Source organism: Trichogramma pretiosum, unplaced genomic scaffold (genome assembly GCF_000599845.2).
Source record: "Trichogramma pretiosum strain Unisexual culture from Peru unplaced genomic scaffold, Tpre_2.0 scaffold67, whole genome shotgun sequence".
NCBI lineage: Eukaryota > Metazoa > Arthropoda > Insecta > Hymenoptera > Trichogrammatidae > Trichogramma > Trichogramma pretiosum.
Genome location: NW_019641691.1, coordinates 219,815 through 242,739, shown reverse-complemented (window position 1 = coordinate 242,739; position 22,925 = coordinate 219,815). Strand labels below are relative to the sequence as shown.

Here is a 22,925-nt window from a genome sequence, read left to right as displayed (position 1 = left end):
TACTCTGCCGAATAATTTAAACTGAAATTTATTAAAACTTGCAAAAAAAATTTTTTTCAAGGTTATCAATTAAAATTTAAATGTTATCAATGAATATTGTAGGGAATTAACTTGAATAAAATTTTATAAGTTCTTGGTATTCCCAATTAGGATCATCAAAGGATACTTGTATTATTAATAATTGAAAATATACCCTGCTTTTTGAATTTATCGGTTAATTATAACATTTTTTCGTAATTGTAACCAGGAAAAATCAAAAATAAACCATAAAGTTAACTTTTTCCATACTGAGTCTTGTGAAATATTTAGCTCGGCTCGTTTAATGATGATTTTCTCGGTGAAAATTGAATATTTCGAAAAATCTGATACTACCATCGGAAAGTTGAGGAAATTTATTATCGAATGTAGATTAGAAATTGAGTGAATAGTCGTATTTACGTGAAGACATGACTTTTTGGCCTCTAAAACACAAGAGTAACCAGAAAAAAATACCTATCTTCAAATTTCATGTTCACGCTTTTTTTTAAGCTTCCTAAGGCCTTCACAAACATTACTCTATGTCTATAACATGCATCCAACGAAAAAAACATGTTTCTAGTCGAAAAATTTTAAATTGAATCCTGGCATTGCTCATATGCACATATTACGCTGAAAACACGAAGCAAAAATAAGAATAATTTTATTCAATCTCCACAAAATTAGCCTTAACTTTAAGATTTTTTTTTGGCATAATCATGACCCACATGATTCCCTCCCCTAAAAGTACCATATTTATTCAACATCTGCGTATGAAAGATTATTTATAACTTTTAAGAAAAAAATAAATACAACTTTTACTGATATATTTCTTTCTTATTATACAGGCCGAGTTCACTCAGCAATTGTTTCTGGCGTCAACTGGGATCAACGCAGCGTCACAGTGGAATGGTTTGAAAGAGGCGAAACGAAGGGAAAAGAGGTATTGTTAATTTCACTTCCAGTAATTAAAGTTTTTTTCATCATGACTTACATTTAGGATAGAAAACATTTCATAAAAGTAATATCTAACTTTATTTCAATTTTCTACTAAAAAGAGCACAGTACAACCCTTTTTGTGGTAATGATTATAAGTCCAAGGCATAAACCATTGCTTGCCCTGCAGTCGATAATTTTTTAACTGAGGCACCCACTAGCCTACCGACAACCTCACCTTCGAAAGGGTTGAGACGTCACTGAGTGCACCGTGACCTTCGACAGTCTAATGCTGAATTTTTTCTTCTCATGCTAGAAGAGGAAAGAGGTGAGAAGGAGGTAGGAAGGAAGAAAATATTTGTGATGAAAAACATTTTATTTATTGCAATGGAAGATAAAAATGCAAATGAGTGGTCTAATGTTGCAGTGTAGGGCTTTTTGTAGTAGAACACTGGAGGTTGACGTTTGACTGATCTCATTTGTCTCAGCTGATAATCCAATGACTCGAAAACAGCGTCTGAGATAGCTTAACGAAGCGTCTCTGATGATGATGAGAGAGAGAGATTAGATTAGAATATGTATTAGGCCATGGATTCCCGTATGTTACACAAGCTTATACTTGAGGTTATACGCGTTACAAAAGTAATAGATATGAGTAAAAAAATGTACTAGAACATAGTTAGACAAAGAGTTTGCAAAGAGAGAGATTATTTACAGTATAAATGCACAATATTTGTAAAAATTTAGATACATAATGTGATGTATAACACAGCTTAAATTTGAAAGATTATTGATCTTCTTTCTTAATCTAAAGGCGATATAATTTGCATGGTGGTTGATACGTAACTATGATCATTGAAGGAGAATTTTGAGAGAACAGTTGAACTATTATCAGTTGCACCAAACGATGTCATTTGGAAAAACAAATTCTATTCGCAAATGCTTTTTGAGAAATGTTTTGATAGATGCAAGTCGCCTGTTACCAAAGTTAGTAATGGCTCTGTTGGTACAGTCAATTCTGACAATTTAACTTTTCTACCTAAGCAGCACATCTAGGGGCTAATTTTTTAATTTAACGCACCACAAAATTCACATCATTCATTTATTTTACCGGTAAAGACATTTTTATGGCAGCTGTAATCAATTCTTGAATCATAGAGAAACGCAGCGTGTTGGAAGGACGTTGACACTTCTCATTGAACCCGAAGGTGGTGTGGAGGTCATGAGTTTCGTTGGCACGAATTCGAACCTGATGTAGACGATCAGCCTGTAATCTCTTTGCACGGTGCTCGTTAGTTTCCAAGGAGCCGGCTCGAGCAGTTTATATTAGAGAAGCTTGCAGTCTTTCGTGATGGTCTTCAGGTGTTTCGGAAGATCGTAAGATTCTTTAATAGCTAGCTCGAGATGATAAGAGACCAATCGATGCACGCTTGGAAGGCATTTTTAGTAATCGTATAAAAAGTAACTTTGCTAGTATAATTCATAATTAGGAATAACAGAAAATTTAAAAAAAACTAACATTCATCGTACGAAAATGACAAATGTATTTACAAATGAACAGATGTAAAAGAAAATGTAAACAAAGCAAATTAAAAGTTTAAACATATTTCTTCGAAAAATTGTGGAACGTCACCAATGAGCAGGTGAACGAAGCGAAAAAAGTGGGCGAGAAAGAGAAAAATTAAAATCTTCAAAAAAAATATAGGTAAAAAGGTGCACTACACTTTACAGAAACCTTGCTTATAGAGTAAAGAGAGTATATGCAACGTTTCAGGGCGATCCATTGGATAGTTTTTGAGAACATAAAATACAAGCAGACGTCGTTTCTGCTTCATATCTATCTATCTATCCATCTTTTTAATATATTATTATTATTTCGACTTGTTTTTTCTTTTACTGGCTTTACAAGGAGAAGTCTCTATAGAGTTACTCGTAAAATATTACATTTTTACTTAAGTATAAAATATTAAAATATTAGTTCAATGCGAGTGTTGTTCTGGGGGTCCTGCTTATTTTATTTTGATGATGTGTTCAGACAGGGACGAGCAGTTGGAAACGTGTAGAAAGTATTTCATGATCCGTTTAATGTCACTTGTGGCTAGGTTGCTCATGTAGTATCTAACATCCATTTAGCCATCACGACTGCACAATTTTATGTGATGCTCTTCCCTTTCTTGACTGAATGTATTGCAGTCGTACAGCCAGTGTACTATGTTCACTTTATCAATACTGCAGTAGTGACATGTGTGACTGCTTTCGAATTTGTAGATTGTTTCTTCTACAATTATCCTCGCTGAGTATTTATTCCTCAATTTTAGTTGCGCCATGAATTTTTTCATTTTTAGAGGTCAATTTCTGAGCAGCTATGAGCAGGTATTATGCCGAATAGGGTATTTGCATAAAAAAAAGTAAGGATATTTTTGAAATCAACATATATGAATTATCAATAAAAATTTTTTTTTTTAATTTTTCATTGCGTTTTTACTTAAAAATTTATTTTTTAAAAAATACAACTTTTCAAACGGCCGAGAACGCGCCGAAAGCGCCCAAAGCTGTGCGAGTGGACCGTGACGTCATACTTATCAGTAGATGCATATGGCCGATTCTCTGTGAAATCGAATGACCAAAAAATTTTTTTTTCTGCAAATATGAAAAACTTGCTGTTCCCGATGTCAGAAATGTCCCCAAATTTTATTAGAATTTTTGGGACCATCTATCACTCTTTTTCAGGGGCCCGAAGTTGGCCATTTTAGGGTTTTTTTGAAATTCATGAAAAATCACAAATATTAAAATAATTCCTGGATTAAAGTAGAATGATTCAAAGTAAAAGTGCCCAGCAACTTTTTTGTTGGAAATTGTCCAAATTTTCAGAAAAAAAATATGCCAAAGTGATTGGAACAATCTAGGTAAGTGTAAAGCAAAAAAACTGCCAAGTGGACATAAATGATGAAATCTAATCGAGTTCGAACCGGCCTTCCATTTCCTAAACTATGTAAAAAGCTTCCCAAAGATGTCAACTACTGCCTGATAAAGTTTTGTAATGGGCCTTAAAGTTTAACGCAATGTAGACAACAACGTGTGGCGAAAAACATGCAAAAAAGGCTGAAAATGGCTGTTTTTGGTGATTTTAGGCATTTTGGGCCTATTTTTGACCTTTTTTGCATGTTTTTTCGCCACACATTGTTGTCTACATTGCGTTAAACTTTAAGACCCATTACAAAACTTTATAAGGCAGTAGTTGACATCTTTGGGAAGCTTTTTACATAGTTTAGGAAATGAAAGTCCGGTTCGAACTCGATTAGATTTCATCATTTATGTCCACTTAACAGTTTTTTTGCTTTACACTTACCTAGATTGTTCCAATCACTTTGGCATATTTTTTTTCTGAAAATTTGGACAATTTCCAACAAAAAAGTTGCTGGGCACTTTTACTTTTGAATCATTCTACTTTAATCCAGGAATTATTTTAATATTTGTGATTTTTCATGAATTTCAAAAAAACCCTAAAATGGCCAACTTCGGGCCCCTGAAAAAGAGTGATAGATGGTCCCAAAAATTCTAATAAAATTTGGGGACATTTCTGACATCGGGAACAGCAAGTTTTTCATATTTGCAGAAAAAAAAATTTTTTGGCCATTCGATTTCACAGAGAATCGGCCATATATATGGTCAAATCTCAAAATAAAATTCCGTTTCGTTAACAAAAAAAGGTGAAATTTTTTTTTGCGTGCCTAGCGGCCCTGACCCCCGCAAATTGTTCATAGGACCTCCAGAAGTGAAAAAAAAACGCGTGAACATGAAATTTGAAAATAGTTAATTTTTTTTGGGGCACTTTGTGTTTTGGACGCCGAAAAGTCATCTTTTCACGCAAATACGACTTATTACTCGATTTCCAAGTCGTTGAAAAAGTATCAAAACTCATCTAAAAATTTTAACTGACCACTGTATTCGATAGGAAATTTTCTCAGCTTTCCGATGGTACTATTCGATTTTCCGAAATATCCATTTTTCACCGCGAAAATCGCCATCAAACTTGGGGGGGTAAATATGTCGAAAAACTCGGTGCGGAAAAAGTGAAATTTTTGGATAATTGTTGATTTTTCCTTGTGAAAATGAAATTTTTCAGAAAATCTAACTGCGCCATGAGAAAGCTGAGGAAATTTCCCATCGAAAGCACATCTTCATTTATTTTTTGAGCCGAATCACAATCCTATACAAACGTATTTTGACTGCCCTGTTCTCCGTTTTCAGCTTTCAGAGCGGTCTTGAGGTTTTTAGCGTTGCACGGCTCACTACAATCGAAATTCGCTCGTAATTAGACTCAAAAAATAAATGAAGATATGCTTTCGATAGGAAATTTCCTCAGCTTTTTCATGGCGCAGTTAGATTTTCCGAAAAATTTCATTTTCACAAGGAAAAATCAACAATTATCCAAAAATTTCACTTTTTCCGCACCGAGTTTTTCGACATATTTACCCCCCCAAGTTTGATGGCGATTTTCGCGGTGAAAAATGGATATTTCGGAAAATCGAATAGTACCATCGGAAAGCTGAGAAAATTTCCTATCGAATACAGTGGTCAGTTAAAATTTTTAGATGAGTTTTGATACTTTTTCAACGACTTGGAAATCGAGTAATAAGTCGTATTTGCGTGAAAAGATGACTTTTCGGCGTCCAAAACACAAAAGTGCCCCAAAAAAAATTAACTATTTTCAAATTTTATGTTCATGCGTTTTTTTTCACTTCTGGAGGTCCTATGAACAATTTGCGGGGGTCAGGGCCACTGGGCACGCAAAAAAAAATTTCACCTTTTTTTGTTAACGAAACGGAATTTTATTTTGAGATTTGACCATATGGGTATACAAATTACGTACAGCAGCCGACTGAGGTTATAAGTATGACGTCACAGTTATGCGGACCAATCAAAATCGTTTGTGGAGTTGAAAATAATTTTCGAATTTTTTTGATTTTTATTCTCGTATTAAAAATTACCTGACTGTTCAAAATTGTTCAGTTTTTTAGTCCCACATTCCACGATACGTATATTTTACTATAACGTAATTATTTCAATGATTTTTTTTCATGCAAATACCCTATTGGGATCTAGCTGGTGATCATGAGGTATGCTGATTTTCCCATTCTCTCTAGATCTTGGTTCTTTAGGTGCTGCGCATACTTCTTAATTTGCCTTTTTCTGACTTTATTGCTCGAGAGAAGATTCAGGTTTTCTCAAATGCCCAGCTCATCTATTGGTTCATGGAAGTTTGATTTTACCTTAGCCGCCCAGTTTTCTCTATTCTTATCCTTGTTGAGATTTTCTAGGAGTTTTTTCAGGCAAATTTTTGAGTATCTACTGGGTTCCAGTTCTATTATATGGTGAACAAAATTGAGCGTATGTTTAAATATTTTTATGGCCACGTGGTCTCTCTTGGTCTTCAGTCGCACGGCATATGCAGGCGTCCATATGTGGCTTGAGTAGCAGAGGTTTGAGGCGATGAGCGAATCAAACAGGTTATTTAACTGCGTCCTTGAGCTCATTTCGGTGGGGTTTATCAGCGAGGCCACAGGGTTTGCTGCAAGCGCTGCCCTTCTTAGTATGCTTCTTGCTGCCGTGTCCGAGGTGCCGGTCTTTGCGAAGTCAATTCCTAGGTAGGTGTACTGGCTCACGATTTTTACTTCTTCCTCTTTATAATAAAAGTTACATATAACACTTTATAAATACGTTTTTTTTTACATTGACAGTGAGTTTGCTGATTGAATAGTGCAGTGTGGGTCCTTTTCAACATTGCTGGTGTGTCTAGCTTGATGGATATGTCGTCGGTGTATGCCAACAGGAGTATATCGATGTTTTGTTTGATTGTTATCTCTCTTGTGCCTTTTTCTCGCAGATATTTTTCAAGGTCTGCCCTTAAAGTAGCCCTTCAAAGATGTCCATAAGGCTCGTTTTGCTGTGCTGATTTTTGACTGCCATTTTTGCGTTCGTGTATAGTTTGTGGAGAAAGTGCCCAAATTTGTCGCTTATTCCCAGTGAGTGAAGCTTTTTGAAACAGCAGGTCATAGTTGACGGAGGGTAAAGCTCTCTTGAAGTCAACGAAGGTGTATACTTTGATTTTAGGTCTTAGTATCTGGGCTTGGATGATTGTGGAAAAGAAGAAAATGTTGTTTTGACGTCTTCTGTCTCTTCTGAAGCCTGATTGGAATTTCGGGAAGAAGTCGCTATCCTCGCACCAGTTGTATAGCCTTTCATGTATTATTTGTGTGAAGATTTTTACTATCGCGTTAACTAACGCAATAGGTCGATACTTGTTTGGATCGCTGTTGTCACCACTTTTGGGTAGCTTGGTTACCATGATGTGCGTCCAGGCTTCCGGTATATCAGCATTCCTCCAGATTTCGTTGAATAGGCTATTCTTGTAGAGTTTCCAATTTTGAGGTAGGCTCTTAAAGAATTCATAGGAAATTCCATCCTCACCTGGGGTTTTGCGCGCTTTGCATTTTTTTCAAGCTTTCCTCAATTTCACGGTAGGTTATATCATCGTCTAGTCGGGGTAAATGGTTGCCTTCCGGCTGAAATGGTGCTGAGAGGCGTTGTGGAAGAAGACTTCTGTAGTACTCCTCCCATTCGTTTACAGTTACGGCGTTATTGTCGCAAGACTTGTATTGTAATGCCTTGACGGCTTTCCAGAATTTATCAGACTTTTTTGCCTGTGAGTTATCATTAATTTTCTCACCCATGATTAGTTTTCCTTCTCTTTTTACAAGTGTTTCGATTGTTTTTTTGGCTGCCTGATAAATATGCAGGGACTCCGCAGAAAAAGATGCTTCTTTGCAGACGCGAAGATACGATTGTAGTTCACATTTGCAGTTTTGAATGTCTGGGGGGTCCCGGTTGTAGTTTGCCTGTGTCTTTCTTTCCATTTTGAAAATTCTGGCAGATTTCTTTATTGGGTTTAAAAGCTTTTCGTTTATCTCATTCACATCACTCGTGATGTTGCAAACGCTTGAGGAATATTTTAAGTTGTTAAAATATGTGTCCCAGTTGTCACGCATCCATTTGAATCTGTGCGTGCTTACGTGCGTCGGAGCACTGATTATTTCTGTAGAGTGTGAGAGAGTAAGGGCGCAGGGCAAGTGGTCGAACATCGTGTGGGTCAGGAGTACTTCAAGGTCGCTAATGAGATTGATGGAGCCAGAGCAGAACCATACTAGGTCGATTACTGAGTTTCCAAGGGTTGATATATGCGTGAACTTTCCCGTTCTGTCATTGTTCGTTTGGCCTTTGATCAGCAGGAAGCCCAGCTCTTCCATAATTTTGAAAAGCCTTCTACCTCTTGTGTCCATTTTTTTGTCGCAACTCATTCTTTTTTCATTAATAAGCGAGTCTTCGAATATGCATGGGTCCAATCCGTTGTTTCCTAGTGCCACTCTGGAGTTGAAATCCCCTCCGATGATCAATCGATCGGACGGATATCTCGCCTCAACTAGGCCAATGTGTACAAGAAGGCCCTCCAGGAGTTCATCAAAGAGTTTTATGTCGACATATATTGATGCTATTGTGGCGTTGAGGTTTTGCACTCTAAATACTATGTGTTCGTTGGTTGAATATAACTTTACCATCTTGTATTGGTCCCTGTTATAGAAGCATGCAAGTCCATCCATTGTCCTCTTGAATTCGTTCTAACAGCTGGCGAGGATATGCATTGGAAGCTTAGATTGTTGAAATTGTTTGGCAGCGTAGGTGCGTTTTTTTACCAGGACTCGCTCATGTATACTATATCATATTGTTGCACATCTGACTGCAGGTCTTGTATATTTTTAAGGCCTGCTGCATTCCAGAACAGAACACGCGCAGATTTGTGCGTATTTTTATTTAGTTGTTATTAAGCTTTGGAGGCTTTTTGTGCAGGCGCACTCTTGTTAACCTTGCTGGCCTGGAGGTAGGAACGTATGGGAGTTACTTTCGAGGTTATTCCTTTATAGATCGTTCAAGTTTACTTCGTTTTTTAGGCTGGCAATTAAGTTCAGAGACTGCGTGAGACGGTACTTTTTTTCATTCACTATCAAGTGCTCGTTTCTTAATTTTGTCGTAACATTGTAAGGTTGGAGCTCTATTTGTGCTTCAACAAGTTTCCTTCTGTACTTTTTGTTGCACCACGGTCAAAACATTCGACAGGTATATGCCACGCTTTTTGAGATTGTTAGGCTTAGCGAAGAGTTCCTTCTTGAGGTTATTTTCCAATAGCTCTATGCGCAGTGATCGTTAATTTTGATCGAAATGCTGACAATATCACTGTCTTTAATGTTTATCTCGCTAATTGTGAGAAATTCAATTTTCCTTGATTTGGTTGTTAAATTGCTTCGTGTCTTCTGCGTTAAATATGATTATATTGTTCCTTTTCTCTTTTGCTTGGATGTTATTCAATTCTTTTTTAAGAGTGTCCACTTCTTCTTGAAGCGCATTGTTCGGTTCGCGTAGTTCCCGTGTCTCCCTTTTCAGCGATTGAAATTCGCCTTTGAAGGACTTTACGTCGCTGGACAAGGCCTCGATCTTGTCGCCCAAGTTCTTATCCAGACTCAGAATTGGGCTTTTTAGTTCGTCCGTTGATGTGGTTTTGCGTAAGATAAAGTCTAGAGTTCAGTTGTGAGGCTTGAGAATTTCGATTCGTAGGCTTGTGGAAACGAGTGCTATATCTTTTTTGTTTTTGTTTTGCTAGAGTGATCTAAACACATGTCTTTCCTCTTTGAAGGTTCGTACGAGACTTTCTATCTATCTATATTATAAAATATAATCGCCGCGAGATTCGGGAAATACGACAATTGGGAAAACGAACTAGATATATAATAAGAAAAATAAACAACAATTATAAATATTTTTGACTTTATCTTTCTTATTTTATTTAATAGTTCAATTAATGACCAAAAATTCTTTCTAAAGGTGTCAGCATTTTCTTGTGGTACTCATACTAATGATTATTTCTTCTTTGACAATGTTTGCAGTTTTGAAAACACGGCTTCTAAAAATAAAATGCTGTTTCGTTAACAAAAAAAGATGAAATTGTTTTTTGCTTGCATGAGGGCCTGGATCCCTGCAAATTGTTCGTAGGGGTCTTGGGATGATAAAAAATTATGTGAACACAAAATTTGATGATAAGTATTATTTTGTCAACTTTGTGTTTTAGAGAACGAAAAATCGAGAACAGAAATTTCTTCAGCTTTCTGATGTTATTATTAAATTTTCCAAAATATGCAATTTTCACTAAGAAAATCGCTATTGAACATTGAGGGCTATATATCTCGAAAAATTCAGTACGGAAAAAGTGAACTTTGTGGTTTATTTTTGATTTTTCCTTGTGAAAATGAAATTTATCGGAAAATCGGGCGGCACCATAAGGAAGCTGATAAAATATCCTTTCGAAACCATGTCTTCATTTAGAGAGATAGATAGATAGATAGATAAATAACTTTATTCGGCCTTAGGCCCTATCTGGCACAACAGATACAATAATGATGTCAGTATAATTTCATAAATATAGCGCATTAATACTTATCAATGTAAACGATGCCAATTTTGAGCATTAATTACAATATTTCTATCACAAAACTAATAATTTGACTATAATAAAAACAACCTCTCGCTCTACAGGATGCAAACTAGCTGATGAACAATGAAGGCATGGCGGTGATGAAAAGTATAAAATTTGAATTGGAGTAATGTAGGAAAAAAAATTTAATCTTGTGTATGTGATTTAAAATAGGAAATGTAGTGAAAATTTATTGCTTGTGAAAACTAGAAAACTTGATTAATCTTTGGAGAAAGTAAAGAGTTGCCGAGTTACTCCAGTGGTTGAAGTAGGCAAGCGTTATTCCAATTTCGGTCCAAGTCTCTTTAGGCCATCCTCAAAATAAACAGGCTGTAGTTTCGACTGGTTAGTAACGTACAAATAGTACATTTGAATACTTGAAAATTTCCTCTCAATGAACTCAAGTCAAATTTTACTTTTATTTAATATATTACATAATATGTTTGAACTTTTTAACATCAAATTTGCTGTTATGCCATATCCAAGCTTTACTTAAAATACATCTCTCAATGCTTTTATATGAGACAGGTAAAGTACAGCACATAGACTCGTGTGCGAATGGACTGCCGATTTTTTTCACTGTTTTTAAATTAAAAAATCTTGCGTACACTAGACTGACAATGAAATAGAATTTTTTTTAAATCGTTTTTTTTAATTCGAGACTTACACGACGCTCCGTAGACGTTGCGTAGACATAAACGCCGAGTGCCTAGCAGTAGATGCGCGCCTAAAACTCTGCAACCGAAGAGGATAGCCAGCAGTTGCTAGCACGATAGCTGGCATTCCTACGATTATCGCGCCCGTCACCGCTCGCCTATACGTACGCTCGGTTTTCACAGTTTTATTCCTCATACCTATCGTGACTAAAGAAGTTTCACTTCAAAACTGTGAGGTCCCGGACCGTGGGTGTAGCATAGTTTAGCTCAAGTGATGTAGCGTAAGCCTTGCTAAGAATACTATGGAATCGCTTTGGCCAACACGCATGTAGCTTGAGTCGGCTGCCACCCCCAGTGCCAAAAAATGCATGACTACTATAAGCAGTAAGCTTACAGCATGCATCAGACAATCATCTCTGTCACTAGGAGACACAAACTTAACAACAAAAGCTCTTTAGTCCTTGGAATGGTTGGCATTCACTGTTTTCGGGCAACACGGTCTAGTACGTGCCACAAACCCATATAATTGTCTAGGCCCATAGCCGAGAAAACCTTGTCAGAAACCTATTCGTCCATCAGTTTAGTAATCGCGGAAACTCCAGAGATCAGCACCTCGCAAGCGTCGGTTAAGGTGGCAAGTGGATCCAGTCGCTTCACTTTTAAACCACACACAATGTTAGTTCAGACTGTAAAGCAACAATATCCTCGGAGTGCATGCAAGTATTGTTTGAAAAACAAAACGCTCGTGGGCAAGTCACAGTCTCAAGGTTGACTGGTGCGCTCAGCGGCAAACCACTGTATCGCACCTCAAAAGAGTCTATATCATCCGTGTGTCTATATCATCGGGTGTGAGAGGCCAGTACTCGCAGTATTATTTGGTGTAATGAGTTCACTGAGGCTTCGGATCTGGGACGATAGCTGAGCAATTGGCCTCTCGTGCTCAACATGCAAGGCTTGCACTGTAGCCTCTTTCTTTCTGCCTGTCGTCGATATGCCTCAAGTATGGCTCAAGCCAGTTGAATCTTTTTTCAAGTCTTTGGACGAGTAGATTAAGTAGAGGAAGCCAATCTCGTTGTTGCTGGTACATGGACTCGCATAACTTGGTGTAGTAGTTTGAGTTGAGTTTACCGTGTTGGAAGCGACAAGATTCTGAGTAGTAACTAGTGATGTTGCAAAATTGGCCGCTAAAGTAGTTGTCACTGATGTTATAGTTGAAGTTGAGTAGGTGAGCGATGTCGAGGTCACAGTAGTGACAATCCTGCTAAATTCAATGCTCCACGCTTATCACCTTGTTGATATAGATTTATATTACTAAGAGCGCGAAAATTCACACAGTAGCGTGCGTGAAAGTAAACACACACTTAGAGAAGGCGGAATAATAGCTAAGTTGATCTGAGAGGTTATCGTGTTTTATGAATTTTCGCTATGTGCAGCCTCTGAGATGATGAATGCACTTGAAACTGAGGTAGCAGTCGGCCAACAGCACACTTCACGCACACAAACAAAAACTGAATTTTCAGACCAAATTCATCGGTATTTAGCGGCAGCAACAGCGGAGCACGATCAAAACGCGTGTTTACACTTTGAGAGAGATAGAGAGAGAGAGAGAGAGAGAGAGAGAGAGAGAGAAGCCCAATTGTAAATTAAATTTACTTTATCAACATTCATCAAAACAAAACCTTCAAGAAAAAATTTTGTTTAAAACTTATTAAAACTACACAATTTTCAAAACTGATATTTTATAATATTATAGGTTGAAATTGATGCACTGTTTTCCCTCAACCCGGAACTTAATTCCAACCAACTTCCGTCATCGAATCAATCTTCTAGTCAAGTACCATCAACAAACACCAAATCAAAGGTAATGTTACTTTATTTTACTATTTAACTTTTCTGTTATGCGCATTAGTTAGTTCACCTATTCTTCAAACTTGAACATAAATTTACTTTTCTAACTACTTAGCCCATTAATACTCAGATGACACGATTTGGACTTACAACTTTCCGTTTTAACCATGCCTTAATATAACCGACAAAAAATATGGAAACTACTAAATCTTGTGTTTTTAAAGGTGCTCTTTCCAATGAGAGTGTTCAAAATAATGTCTGCACTTTACAAAACTCTGTTTCATCTAGTCAACGTTTTTTTTTTCCAACAAAATTGCTACTCTGGTGAAAAAAGTTACTTTTACGTTTCACTTTTTATCATTTAAACTATTAAGTTTAGAAAAAACGTTTATACAACACAAGGACTGCTGAACGGCAGAACCTTTAAGGATACTGTAGCTGGCAAAGCTAGCAGATATGTTGATGATCTAGTTTCACGACACTTCAACTCACTTGCGAACACGTAAACTTTTTAAATGATAGATACAAATTTCGATCGGACAGAGCTTCGCCCATGTTAACAGTTGTAAGTCTTATGATTCCCTCTTTAGCTCAGGAGCTTCTTTATATACTTTTAATTTTTCATACTTATTCGTCAACATGTTTTCACCCTTGCTTACTGAAAACCAGAGGAAAGTGCATATCGCAATATAATAGTTATTTATGCAACAAGTACCCAAAAGGCGGTTTTGAGCACGAGTGTGCGGAAAAGACACGAGTGTCAACCATGCCGGCACGAGTGGGTTTTTTTTCTCCGCGGCAAAATCTCCGCAAGACAAAATCTCCGGGATATAATCTCCCGGGAAAAAACACGCACATCCCAAACACACTTACACACGTACCAAACACACTATCACGCATCCCAAACACACTATCACGCATCCCAAACACACTATCACGCATCCCAACACACTATCACGCATCCCAACAAACTATCACGCATCCCAAACACACTTATAAACATACCAAAAGCACGAGTAGAAGGAAGAAAAACAAATAATGTTAGATATTATGTGTAATAAAAATATTTAGATATGTAGATTTAGATATCGCGTTTAACAAGAATTTATCTAAACGGAATAAACATCTAATAAGTAGAAAAATATAAAATAAAATTCGCCGGAGATTTTGTCCCCGGAGATTATGTCACGGAGATTTAGTCGCCCGGAAATTTCGTCCCGGAGATTTAGTCGCGGAGATTGTGTCGCCGGAGATTTTGTCGCGCTTCCGTGGCACTCATACTGTGGTGTGCTCGCCTGTTTGTGTAGGCACTCATACAACACCGCACTGCCTATGCGTGTGCTCATTCATACTGCTTTATTCTTATCTGAGCTGTACTATTTTATACGTTACTATTGACTTACATTCGACGCGTGTTATTTGTCAAGGCATTTATTAAATTAATGATCTACAGATCATTACAGTGTTAACATTTTTATTCAATTTAGGTTTGATAATTTTTCAATGATTGTTTTTCAATTTTGGGTTTCTTGACTTTCCTTCTCACACAGGGTACATTCTCCTTCTACACTTCCTTCTTTGCTGCAATCCTGTCTCGTCATTTTATACTCTGACATGTCCTCCTTTTACTTCGATTATAGTATGCGGTACTATATTGAATTCACTAGTAAGCTCGTTATGTTTGATCATGTTTTTTACGTATACTTTTTCTCTTACTTTCTGATCATTTTCCTTTGCTCGCCTTTTCTTTTTACAACAAAAAACATGTCTTTAGTTCCTTTTATTATTGAAAATAATCCATCAAACATGTATATTGACTTGTGATTTCTAAGTCATTGACCGCATGATTTTAAATGCAGTTTTTCACCAATCCGGATCCTTGCTGTCTCAAAAGTTTAGTTATAAAATTCTTTTCCACTTAAGTGTAGTAGATTTTTTATTTAGTAATTTTTTAAATCTACTCATCTTTGTACATTCTTTTGTACTTTTATATAAAAAAAAAGTTTCCAAGCCTCTTCTTGATGTTCTGCTACACTTGAGTGGAAAAGAATGAAATTACAAAACTTTTGAGACCTAAAGGAATACAATTGATTAAATGTTGCATTCAAAATCACGCGTTCAAGGAATCCTGGATGAATTTTAATAATAAAAAGAACTACAGGCATATTTTTTGTTGTAAAAGGACCTGTAAAAACATATTTTAACTTCAGAAACAAAAAATTTTAATATCAATCCTTAATTTTCATGTTTTTGCATTTATAGGCATAAACACAGGTGTGTCCCCTTACAAAAAGGTCTTGCGTTAGGCATCGTCGTGCAAGTAGGTTGCAACTCAAGTGTAGATTAAGGTGATGCCGAAGCCTCATTTTTTACCGACCGAGCACAGAAAATGTATATTTTCGTAACTTTTTTACAGGCTGATTTTCGAAAAACGGCTCTGTGGAGCCCTTCGTATTGTTGCTGTGAAAAACTTTACTAAATTTCATCCCATTTCATTCAAAAGTTTTTTCGGAAAACGGAATCGAAATTTTTTAGCCTAAAAACCTAACTCAAAAACTGCACCAAATTGCAGCCAATTTCATCGGGTAGTTTTTCCGGAAAATAGGATCGAAATTTTTGACTACTGTTTGCGAGATAAAAAATTTGGATCTTGTTTCCCGGGAAAACTACCCGATGAAATTGGCTGAAATTTGGTGCACTTGTTCACAGAAACAATAAGGAGGGCTCCACAGAGCCGTTTTCCGAAAATCGGTCTAGTAAAAAAGTTATTCAAATTTACACTTTTAATCCTCGGTCGGTAAAAATCGGGGCTTCGGAATCACCGTAATAGTCAAATTTCCTTAAGAATGTGCTCTCTCCGTAAATAAGCCTTGGGTATGGAAGGATTGACATTTTTTATGTAAAAAAATAGAGGGTGGTTGCTACACTAATAAAATTTATTTAAAGATTTTATGCAGTAATGAATCGTCATCAAAGACATAACTCGATGTTTTTTGTCTGAAAATAATAAGTGATATGTTATAATTAATATATTTATTATGCCCAATAATGCACGCAGTTAAGGTTAAATTAACATACATCATTTTTATGTTCCAGTTTCTGACGAAATCATCAATTGCTACGAAAGGTAAGTTTATAGGTATCATGTTTATTGCAAATTATATTAGTGGTGGTGACTTGCTCTATGATTTTAGTGACCCCTCTTCAATCTTTGTAATTTTGTCATTATTTAATATTTAAAATGAAAAAAGAACACAACAATATCAATTTTATAATTATGTAACGTATCTGTTTTTTCCACATCAAAGCGGCTCTTCCAATTCAAGTTCTTTACAGCGAGCTCTTGTATAGAGCTATGCTTATAAATGCGCAGTACGCACTGCGCAGGCTGTCATCCACTGATTTATCAAAAAAAGTGGTTTTTTTCACTTGGACGTGGAAAATCTTAATTTTAACAGCATTAGCCCTATTATGCGATGCACAGTCTTCAAGACAAGGATTTTTTTCTATTAACCTTACACACTCTGATACCCGAACAAATTACTTTTTGTTTATAAATACCGTTTTTATAAATTTTTTCAAGATTTCCATAGGCTGTAACTCCTGTTACCCGCACCACGGCACAAGACCCGTGCGTGCGTATTCCCACTCCGCCACTTAGCCGCCGCCGGCTCGCGCGCCGACCGGCCAGCGCTATGAAAGGCAGTGCCGATTCGAGTCGGTACGCAGTTCCGCTCCTGGACTTGCCAGAGTCAAAACTCGCTCGCCCTCAAGAGCTTGGCCTAGGGAACGTAATAAAACCTGAGTTGTACTAAATTACTCGGCCTTCTTATTTCTCGCTCCTCTTCAAGCCTCCTCACCCACCTTTACGCTGAGAAGCTTTGCCAGCGACCGTTAGGTGGCGCAGCCCCGGCACCCACAAGCAACGTATCCTCGCCGGGGCTTACGTATCGGCTACTTCGAGCCTCAGTGACTCGATTTAAGTCATTCGGCGAGTGCGATCCACGACTTCGTTGAAGTTCGACTTTCGTTGAAGTTCTACACGAGTCGTCTTGTCAGTTGCAGAGTGTAAACTCTGAAACTCTTTTCGGTTTCAGGCCCTTTCAGGGCTACCGTTCGAAAAGTTGTCGGACTTCATTAAGCCTATCACTCCAGTCTGGTAGAATGAATCTTTACGACATTTTATGAGAAATTATTAGAACTACATATATGTAGTTTAAGGCTCTGTAGGTTAGGGTCTTGGTTCTTGCCTCTATAACCGAGAACGAGGCTCCTGAAATTCGATATTTTAGCCTTTATATAGGCAATATACATTATAAAGTGGGTTGCAAAACTATTTGGTAACTCTTCGAATTATCGCGAAGTAAGCATTAAAAAAAAATCAAAATTCTCATAATAAACTCATTTTTTGACGAGGAATCCAACGGTGACCTTGAATATGACCTTGAACATAACCTCTAAGCTACAGCGAACAAAAATCTATTTTTTACACGTTGACCCCCATTTTTTATTTCAAATTTGAAAAAAGCGAAAAATTTCACGTTCGAATACATTTTTTTTAAGATCATTTTAAGGGCACCACAGTTAGAGAATGAACTCGTTAGCTGTGCTTAATATTATTAAGGGAGCACACCTGTGTTTATGACTGTAAATGAAAAACATGAAAATAAAGGAACACTATTAAAATTTTTCGTTTCTGATGTAAAAATATGTTTTTATATGTTCTTTTACAACAAAAAATATGTCTGTAGTTTCTCTTATGATTAAAAATCATCCATCAAACATGTATATTGACTTGGTATTTCTAAGATTGACTTAAGTGTAAAATTGACTTGAGTGTAGCAGATTTTTTATTTAGTTATTTTTTTAATCTACTAATCTCCAAATATAGCAATAAGCGTCATTAAAATAGCTATTTTTGTCATTTTTTTTGTACTTTAGAATGAAAAAAATTTTCCAAGCCTTTTATTTAAATTCTGTTACTCTTAAGTGGAAAAGAATTTTATTACAAAACTTTTGAGACAGCAAGGATCCGGATTGGTGAAAAATTGCATTCAAAATCATGCGGTCAATGACTTAGAAATCACAAGTCAATATACATGTTTGATGGATGATTTTCAATAATAAAAGGAACTACAGACATATTTTTTGTTGTAAAAGGACCTATAAAAACATATTTTTATATCAGAAACAAAAAATTGTAATAGTAATTCTTAATTTTCATGTTTTTCATTTATAGGTATAAACACAGGTGTGTCCCCTTAAATGAGAGCTTATTTATTTTCGATTTTAAGTATTAAAATCTGTGAACCGTTAATGAACTAGATTTAATGCATGGATTTTTCATGAAACTTCATATAGCTGTATCTCCGGTTCTATACAACTTAAAATGTTTTCAATGTAACCAAATTAAAGGTGGTTTTTGCACTTTAAAGCTATGCAACTGTGAATATAGATTAAAGTGAGTTTAAAATTTTTCAAATCATCAAACCTAAAAAAACAGCAATATTAAATAATGGCAATAAAGGTTTGATGCAGTTTAAGGGAACATTTCACTAGAGTAGCAGCTAAGATTTTCGTTCGAACGGTTTCATATTCAGTGGTTTACATACTTTCGAACACTTACTACAGAATTTGGTGGTATTTTTGGCAAACCTATATGCTGTTCAAGCACACTGTGCAGTACGACTCGAGAACTTGAAAGAAATTCTAACCGAATTTCTGAACACTTTATTTCGCGAATCATTTTTTCTGTACGACTCATATGAAGAAAAGCAGAATTGGGAACACGGTAGAATTATAGTTTATGCTGCCCTTAGAAATTTGCACAACTTATTCTGAAGCGAGGTACGGTTCGTCGATAGAACGTTCAAATGGAGCAAATTAGAAATTAGAAAAAGTAGAAAGTAGACCTTCAAGTCTTTTTTACCTAATGAAAATGAAAATTATTGGAAAATCCGACTAGACCATGTGAAAGCTGAAAAAATTTCCGATCGAAAACACATGTTCATTTATTTTCCCATCTGTCTGTCCCTTTCTCGCATTAGGCAGACAACCGCTCGCACTATTCGAAATCAATGATTTTACGCACATTTTGTTTAATTACTCATTAGTTAGTTCGTTAAGGGGTAATTTTCAACATACCAATCGAAAGCTTGGAACTTTCTCTTTCAGAAAATATATTTTTCATTAAGATGGTTGATCTTTTAAATTAGTTATAAACAATAAAAGACCGCGTCCTATAAGAGCCCGTGTTAAAATCGCCATTTTTAAACTTGTTTATCTCGAAAGTTTGATCGTCAACCACATGTTTTTTTTTGGAATCTCATTTTGAAGATCTAACAAATCGATTGATATAAGTTTTATCTTGTTGGATGATCTTTTGTATGATGTGAAGAGCCTCCTTAAAACGTTCACAGTGATATAATAACCTAATTGAGTTAAAGGGGTTCTTTATTGGAAAATATGTTTAAAACATGAAAAAGTTAAATGACAAATACATTTTAGACATTTCATTCCGTTTCAGAAAGTGCCGCGAAGAAAAAGCCATCTCTGAATGAGTCTCGACTATCAGGCCATTTTTTGGTACGGTAGTATTATGTTTCTGAATCGGCATTTTTGTCGTGTCATTTTCTGAATTGGAATTTTTTTCCACGTCATATTTTGAAATGGAATTTTTTTCGTGGCACAATCTGAATTGGAATTTTGTTCGTGGCATATTTTAAAATGGAATTTTCTTCGCGACCAGCACCGTGAAATGGCGTTGTTTTTGTAGCCACCATTTACTTTTTTAAAAAAAGTATATAACGCAGATTATTTTTTTGAGGCTCGAAAGTTACTCTTTTGAGTTTAGAGTGTATGAGAATAAACTAATCATATTAGGCTTCATTATTATGTACTAGGAGACCCCCAAGAAAATTCAGAGAAGATCTGTGACCCGGGGATGAGAGGCTTTTCTTATTAGAGGTCAACCGCAATATTGCTGACCACCCAATTGGCCTTTCGGCCGAAGCGTGACGAATGAATTAACCAAGCGAAGTTCCTTGATACTTTGTCCGTGCTAGCGACTGTTACACTTATCATAAAACTATCAGTAAATCAATATTGTTGAGTGAAATATTGTCATTATTTTTTCAATAATACTATAATGATTAGTAAAACCCGGATTTCATGATGATGTTAAATATTAATTACATCAAAGGACTTAAATTTTGTTTGCGAATTTTAATTTCAGCTGTTGCCAATAAGCCATCTTCAAGGCAAATTAATAGACCCACGAATATAATGCCGAATTCTTCTAATGGAAATGAAGATAATCAAAACTGTCAATATTCTGGTCGTCGCGAAATTGAAAATATACCACCAACTCCTACTACGTCAACCACGTCTGTACCAAATTCTTGTGCTTATAAACAAAAAGTTCAAACCCATCATCAACAATTTTTAGATAACGGTAGAAATCGTCGATCAAATGTTGTCAAAGAGGTTGAAAGATTGAAGAAAAACCGAGAAGAAAGACGGCTACGTCAAGCCGAATTAAAAGAAGAAAAAGAAGCCCTTATGAATCTTGATCCAGGAAATCCAAACTGGGAATTTTTAGCTATGATAAGGTTTATTAACGTATTATTAATGGTATTTCATTAGTTAACTATTTAATTATCTAATACAATCATTTTTGTTTTATAGAGAATATCAAAACAGCATTGAATTTCATCCTTTGAATGAAGATGATCCTGTTGAAGATCATCAAATCACTGTATGCGTTCGAAAACGACCATTAAATAAAAAAGAAATTGCACGAAAAGAAATTGATGTTGTAAGTATTCCGAGGAAAGATCAAATTGTGGTTCATGAACCTAAAGCAAAGGTTGACTTGACTAAATACTTGGAAAACCAAATGTTCAGATTCGATTATGCTTTTGATGAATCCTGTTCAAATGAAACGGTTTATAAGTATACTGCAAAATCTTTAGTATCAACCATATTTGAAGGAGGCATGGCCACATGTTTTGCTTACGGTCAAACTGGTAGCGGGAAAACCCATACGATGGGCGGCGACTTTAATGGTAAAGTTCAAGATTGCAAAAAAGGAATATATGCTATGGTTGCAAAAGATGTATTTAAGTGCCTTAAAATGACAAAATACCGTCCTCTGAATTTAATAATTTCAGCGAGTTTTTTTGAGATTTACTCAGGGAAAGTATTTGATTTACTTGCAGACAAAGAAAAACTAAGGGTCTTAGAAGATGGAAAACAACAAGTAAGCATAATAATTTTTCGATTGCCATTTCATATATAACAATACAATCATGGTTTGAATAATTGAATAATATTATATTCAAGACAAAATATTAAATAAGATGTCTATGAATGGACTTAAACAGTGCAACTTCTTTAAAATTAATCGATTAAAAACATCAAATTATGAAAAAGAAAAATCTGTTATTTTATAAAAGAAAAGCCTTGAAAATAAAGTTTTGAAAAATTAAGGTTTAAGGAAGTCAAAAATTGAATTAAAAAACAAACATTCAAAATCGAGAAAAATTTAGAAAAATTTCAGAAAGAAAATTCAACCAAGGGAAAGGACTCTGAAGTTTCACATTCGATGCGTTCATATAGTTTAGTAGTATATGGTGCATTATTTCATAAGTGTGATATTTAGAGTGGGTAAAATGGACAATATTGGAAACACCGTAAAACTTACTTTCATCTATTTTGAGTTTAATTTTTCCGGACCTCCGTAGTTTCTATCACTCGATTCTTTGTTTTTTCATGGAATATTTACTTTATATCGGTCATCATCTAATCCGTTTATTTTCTTGTTGCAAACATGAAAACTTGTCACGGAGGGCACACTTGATTTTACTGTTCGGATTGTTATAGTGAAGCTGCAATTACAATTTGAGTATTCTACGGGTAAAAATCGAGTACCTTAGTTCTGAAAGATGACCCTCATTTAATAAGAGAGGTCAAAATTACTGTCCAGCACGTTTGCTGGGCCTATTTTTGAAATGATATAAAATTCCACATAACTGAAGGACACATTTGTTACTTATGTGCCCTTTGTTTTTAGACTATTTAAAATGACGAGTGACACAAAAAAACTTTATTTAGGATGTCTAGAATAGAGCCCATGTACCACAATATTGCTGGATATTTTTTAAAATGTGTTTAATAAATGGAAACAATCGATTCTCAGTCCAGGACAGGTCACAGAGGGGACATTTTGCATGTTTATTTGGCTGGCAAATCAATGTGGTCGTAATTTATGGACATTTTATACTTTCGGAAGGTAGGATTCTGTAAAATGAAAGGTTCTACCGTCTTAGTTTTCATTTTTTTGAAGTTTTATAATAGCTACGATAATAAGACATGGCATATCACGCTTTTGAAATAATGCACCATACATTGGATAATATATTGTTCGAGCTACACGCACTAACACGTTCAGCACGCGAGATAAATAAATTTACACGACGCCGCATTGATTTTGCAAATAGATAAGCGACTAGCGCGTATACGTATTTATTGCGATAGCAGCCTATATTTTGACGATTCTCTCGCGCGGTCGTGCTTCACACGTATGTACGGGTTACCGATTTCAAATCTTTTGGACAACTCAACTTAGAGATCATCATAGGAAAAATAAAAAGTTGCAGAACGACATGACATGTTGGTGGCAGCTCAACATAGTGTATTTAGTAATTTACGTTACAAGTGCCTTAAGTAACACTTTTTGGCACGGCGTAGTTTAGGGCTTGAGCGCAGTGAAGGTCCTAATAGTTAGCCAAAAAGTGTTCTCATAGCAGGAGTATCTTTGGGCATTTTATAGTACTATACTAACAAGGAGAGCTTTTCAGGTCCGGGTCATGGATTTGCTCCAAAATTTT

General features: G+C 35.9%; 1 protein-coding gene across 1 annotated transcript in view; it reads left to right on the top strand.

The window, feature by feature from the left end:
• The window catches only part of LOC106657869 (kinesin-like protein Klp10A), a 59,196-nt gene that overhangs the window by 6,121 nt on the left and 30,150 nt on the right, over positions 1-22,925 (top strand). The window contains exons 2-6 of the mRNA XM_014379562.2: positions 864-958; positions 12,941-13,048; positions 16,132-16,162; positions 20,270-20,645; positions 20,722-21,295. Of these exons, the coding sequence (XP_014235048.1) occupies positions 864-958; positions 12,941-13,048; positions 16,132-16,162; positions 20,270-20,645; positions 20,722-21,295 (1,184 nt within the window). The remainder of the gene's footprint in view (positions 1-863; positions 959-12,940; positions 13,049-16,131; positions 16,163-20,269; positions 20,646-20,721; positions 21,296-22,925) is intronic.